The sequence below is a fragment of the Cryptomeria japonica genome, chromosome 3, assembly GCF_030272615.1.
Source record: "Cryptomeria japonica chromosome 3, Sugi_1.0, whole genome shotgun sequence".
Lineage (NCBI taxonomy): Eukaryota > Viridiplantae > Streptophyta > Pinopsida > Cupressales > Cupressaceae > Cryptomeria > Cryptomeria japonica.
Genome location: NC_081407.1, coordinates 990,425,820 through 990,431,819, shown reverse-complemented (window position 1 = coordinate 990,431,819; position 6,000 = coordinate 990,425,820). Strand labels below are relative to the sequence as shown.

The following is a 6,000-nucleotide window of genomic DNA, read 5'->3' as shown; positions in this document are numbered from 1 at the left end:
AGAAGTGCACCACGAGAGTTTCCTCTACCACTGTGCAGAAAACCGACCTTAGTTTCAATAAGGATTCCAGTTTGGAGAAAATCTCTAAACTTCCTATATTTATATTCTTCCACCTAACTCTATCTCCCTCCTGACCAGGCCCATCCATGTAATTGGTTACCTTTTCCCCAAAACTCTCCTGTACTTGCGATACCCAATTATGATCTTCAAATAAGTCTATCAAGGGTCTTTCTCCCCACATGAATCGTACCAAAAATTATATTTTCGTCTATTCCCAATTTGCCAGGATAAGTGATCAATGATGAGATTTCTACATTCCCATAGAAAATTCCATACTGTTGAGCCTTTCTTAACATTAGCCACTGTAAACATTATGTATGCTTCCTCAGAATCCAAGTATCTACATCTCATAACTCTGCACCACACTCTCTCCGGATGTTTGTACATCTTCCAAGATAATTTGGCTCCTAGAGCCATATTTTGGAGGCCCATTTTCCTGAGCCCTGCTCCTCCTTCCTCCTTTAAGAGGCAAGATGTATCCCAATAGGTTGGAGGGATTTTCCTCTCGTCCTTCGCTCCTTCCCACATGAATCTCTTTAGTAATCCATCAAGCTTGTTGCTAGCATTGCTCGCCATCTTAAAGAAAGTCATGTTGTATATTGGTACCGTCGAGAGAATGACCTAATCATCTGAATCATGCCCACTTGGGAAATCCATCTGTTCTTCCACAAGATAGTTTTAGCTTTGCACTTATTGGTCACTTCTTCCCAAATTTGAGTTTTCCTTGCTCTTGCATTAATGGGAATTCCCAGATACTTAAGCGGAAAGAATCCGATCTGAAATTCCAATTTGTATATAATCTTGGCTTGAAGTTGTTTGCTTGTGTTTAGGAAGTAAATCTATGATTTCTCCTTATTCATAAATTGACCAGAGGCGGTCGAATATTCATCTAGTGTGTCCTTAATGGTTATCGCCTCCTCCATCGAAGCCACTCCAAAAAGAAGTATATCATCTGCAAATTGAGAGTGAGCGATGGGCTCAATTTGAGGATGGACTATAATGCCCCTCCACAGTCCCATCCTGTCACAATTTTTGATGTTGTTACGCAAAACTTCAGCCACAAGCACAAAAAGAAAAGGAGACAACGGATCGCCTTGTCTCAAACCATTAGTAGCCTCGAAGAATCCACAAACCGAACCATTCACCAAAAGAGAAAAACTTACAGTAGATATACAAAACTTGACACATTCTATCCACTTATTGACAAAACCAAATTTCCTAAGGACATGAATTAGAAAGTTCCAAATAACCCTATCATAGGCTTTTGATACATCTAATTTGATGGTCATACTTCTCACTTTTTCCTTGATCATAGAATGAAGCACTTTCGTCACGAGAACAATGTTGTCCATGATCTCTTTTCCTAGAGTGAATCCATCCTGATTTTTTGAAATCAACTTTGGGAGAGTCTTCTTCAATCTGTTGGACATCGCCTTAGCTAGAATCTTGTATATAGAGTTGCAAAGAGAGATAGGGCGGAAGTCCGCCATAGTTTCACAACATTGCTTCTTGGGAATAAGAGCTAACATCGTATGATTGATAGCCTTGACGAACTTCCTCCTTTTCTCGAATTCCTCAACCACCCTCCAAATATCAGCCCCCATAAAATCCCAGCATTTCTAAAAAACTTCTGTCGTAATACCATCCGGTCCAGGAGCTTTATGAGGATGGAGGGAAAAGGTAAATTCTTTCACCTCTTCAAGAGAATACGAGGCCAACAACAATTTGTTATCTTCCTCAAACACCAAGTTTGCTATGGAATCCTCCACCAACAGGAAGTTAACAGTAGCTAGAGAGACGTATCTGCCTAGGGCCTCTACAAAGTGCTCTATGGCCGCTTGTTCAATATCCTCCGAGGACACACACCACCTATCACCATCATTTTTTTTAATGGCGGAGATCTTATTGAGAGATCTCTTCGCATTGACTAAGGCGTGAAATTTTTTTGTGTTTGTATCACCTTCAGCAATCCACATCTCCCTGGATTTGTCCCTCCAATATATTTCCTCCCTCTTTAAGATTTCTAGGTATTGCTCTTTCAGTCTCTTTTCCCATTCGAATTCAAAGTTGGTCATATCAACTGTTGTTATCACTCTAGAGTTAAGCAATTCTAATTCCTCTTCTAATCTCAATTTTTCAAAGAAGATGTTCTTGAAAGATAATTTGTTCCAAATTTTGATCTTGTATTTAAGAAGTTGCAATTTCCTGACAAAACAATAGTTCGGGGAACCTGAAAAAATGTCTGCTTCTGACCACTACTCCTTCATTTTAATTCAAATATATTATATTTAAAATTAAATATATTAATTTATTAGTTTTCAATATTAGTATTTATATATTTTTTATAATTATTTTTATTTTATTTTTTTAATATTAATATTTATAATTTTTTGACATACAATTTAGGTTAGAAATTAAATATGTATTAATTAAATCATATTATACCTAAAATTAATTATATTAATTTATTTCTTTTTCAATTTTAATATTTATAAATTTTTGATATACAATTTATTTTAAAGATTTAATATGTATAATCTAAATTAATTTTGTTTCATAGTTATTTTTTAAATCTATTTTTTTAAAGTAAAAATCCATTGTATTTATAAACAAATATGAAACTGAATTATACTTAAAAGAGACAAGTCACCATAATAGATTTAAAAGACAAAAGAAATTATTTTAATATTTCTTGATTTTATCCCATCTACGAGGATGTCTAACATTTTGCTGCAAGTATATTGCACAATTTTCTATCCGTTGACATAAATGGAAATGGGGTTGCAATTTAGAAACATGCATAAAGATTTTGAGGGGGCCACACTAAGCATCAACGCTTAGTGTATGTTGTTTAAGCCAAGCGTTCCTCAATGACTTAATATGCGCCTCAATGTATACATGTTAGCCAATGTAGGAGATGCAACGGTCAAGGCTATATACGTGGCAAGTCGCCACCTTTGATATTGTTGTCGTTAATAGATATTGTCAGCTCCAACAGTTTACAAAATAACATATTGACCAGGTAAATTTATCACTACTATCGAGATCAAGAGAGGTAGATGGTGAAAACCTCGAGCTCAAAAACTATATAATGTCGCTATAGAGAGATATTACGGTAATTTGAATTGAGTCAATTTCTAAAAATTCAAAGAATTTTCAATGTCAAAATGATGTCGAGTCTGCGATTTTTTAAAGTTTTCTTGGACAAAGCTTTGATACCATGTTGGAAAGATTGAAAGCCCATCATGGAGTTGCAAACTTCAAAGAACTGATCAAGAAACAATCCAACCACAAGAGAATGTTGCAACATGAATAAGAATGAACAATGGAGATCGAAACTGAAATGAGATGAAATTGATATGATGCAATGTACAAATGAGCCTACACGCAAGAGATGATAAGGTAGTTACAACTACCCTTAATACAAACTTAAATGCATGATGCATAATGAAACCAACTTTCAATAATGAGCTATGACTCATCTCCATCTATAATGACACCTAAGATAGCTAACATGAACAACATTAAATGAGAGTTCCATGTGACAACTAAACTATCCTAAGTAAACTTAACCTGTATGAATAGGTGTTAACTAAAGACTAGTTAGGATGTCCTTATTCACACCAACACCCCCCCTTAAGTGTGACTTGGGGAGTGAAATTATTATGAAAATGATGCAAAAATTATATGAAGATGCAAAAATGAACCCTGGCAACTAGGCCATGTTAGGTATCCATGCACAACCATGCTGAAGTAATCTCTCACAAATGGAGAAAAAGAGAAAACCCCATGGGACAAAACTCCTCCTTAAAAATAAGATATGCAAATCATGTACATGTGAGAAGTGAAGTGATGTATGGAGGTGTTAACACCCATGTACCCCAAGAACTACATCCATTAGAAGAATCCAATCAATAGCCCCAACATAGGAGGGAAAATAAGAGACTATGTAGCCCCCCATGATAAATAATCACTTGCAGGAATGGTAAGTGTTTAAGACAAAACATACTCCAATGCATACAAACAACTTGTCTATGTTTATGTACAAACAAAACATTGTATAGATGCATGTATGATTCCCATATAGGATGCATTGAAGGATGAAAGCATGAAGGATGATGATGACGTCTTGAAAAACTGGTCATGTGTCTCCTTGTCCATGAAAGTTGATGATGCCACAATAAAATCAATTACATACCCAAACAAATAAGAAAGTGACAAACTAGAACAATGTAGAAATTGGTATAGAACAATCTCCAAAGATGAAGATGAAGATGAGTCAACATGAGTGCAATGGTTGTCATCAAGGAGGAGCGAACCCATCAAATGATGCCTCCAAATATGAAGTAGAAGACTAATAAACCAAATCTAAACCAAATCTAATATACTTATAATGAAGCCATCCTCAAACCATAAATCTGAAATACCGAAGATATCCATCTTGTAAAATGAAGAAATTGGATATGGTGATAATGGTTGGCAAGTGAGGTTGATGTCGATTGACCGACATTGTAAGTCACTGGTGAGAAATCTCTCCACCTATTATGATATTGATACAAGCTCCCCACCATGAATTCGTAGCCCTATAAGATATAGGTTGACAAAAATAATAAATTATTGCACAATATGTCACCACAATGGAAGACACCTTGTACAAAATATGTCTCCCCATGCCACATAAGCAAGAGAAATGTGAGGAGTTGTAGTGAATAACTACAACCAAGGATTATATAGAATTGCACCAACTTGATGATAGTGTAGATAAATGTTAATGTGATGGATACACAAAGTATGACACAAACCTCTCAGATATAGACCCTCACAAAAGGAACAACAACCAACAAATATTTATAAATTGCCACAAAAAATGGAGCCACACAAATAGATTGTCATAGTTTGATATCATGATGGAGTTTATATGCTTGACGCCAGTTTATGACTCCCACTATTTGCTTGGTAGTGCCCCATACCAAGGAATATGATGCAAATTTTATTCAGGTGGTTCAAGCTCCTCAAAAAATTAATGTCTCATTGTAAACATGTTGGCCAATGTAGGAGATGCAATGGTCAATGCTATATACGTGGCAAGCAGCCACCTTTGATATTGTTGATGTTAATAAAAATTGTCAGCTCCAACGATTTGCAAAATAAAAATATCGAGTAGGTAAATCTATCACTACTATCGAGATCAAGAGAGGTAGCCAGTGAAAACCTCAAGCTCAAAAACTAAATAATGTTGCTACAAAGATATAACGATAGCCTCAATTGAGGCGATTTCCGAAAAATTCAAAGAATTTTCAATGTCAAAATGAGTTTGAGTCTTGGAATTGGCCTATGGGATCTATTTAAAATGCTCAATTCTTTAAAAGTTTTCTTGGACAAAGATCTGATACAATGTTGGAAAGATTCAAAGCCCATCATGAAGTTGCAAACTTCAAGGGATCGACCAAGAAACAAACCAACCACAAGAGAATGTTGCAACATGAGTAAGAATGAACAATGGAGATCGAAAATGAAATGAGATGAATTGATATGATACAATGTACAAATGAGTCTTTCTTATATTGGCAAGAGATGATAAGGTGGTTATAACTACCCTTGATACAAAATTAAATGTATGATGCATTATGAAACTAATATTAAATTATAACCTTTGACTCATCTCTATCTAGAAATGACACCTAAGATAACTAACATGAATTATATTAAATGAGAGTTTCATGTGACAACTAAGCTATACTAAATAAACTTAACATATGTCAATAGGTGCTAACTAAAAACTAATTAGGATGTCCTTATTCACACCATCTTTTAACAGGAACTCGATTTGAGTTTGAAGAGGAGAGAAAATCAACCAAGAAGGGAATTGAAGGAAAAATTCAGAGCAAAAGAGAAATTAGGTGGAAAGTGAAGTTCAACAAAAAAAATTGAGGCAAAGCT

General features: G+C 35.2%; 1 protein-coding gene across 1 annotated transcript; it reads right to left on the bottom strand.

Moving 5' to 3' along the window:
• Window positions 1–899: 899 nt before the first annotated feature.
• LOC131036752 (secreted RxLR effector protein 78-like) lies at window positions 900–1,490 on the bottom strand. Its single transcript, XM_057968725.2, has one exon. The coding sequence runs from the start codon at window positions 1,488–1,490 to the stop codon at window positions 900–902; it is 591 nt and encodes a 196-aa protein (XP_057824708.1).
• Window positions 1,491–6,000: the final 4,510 nt, after the last annotated feature.

Excerpts from the sequence above, each read along its gene's own strand:
- LOC131036752 (XM_057968725.2), bottom strand. The coding sequence starts at position 1,490 with ATGTCCAACAGATTGAAGAAGACTCTCCCAAAGTTGATTTCAAAAAAT.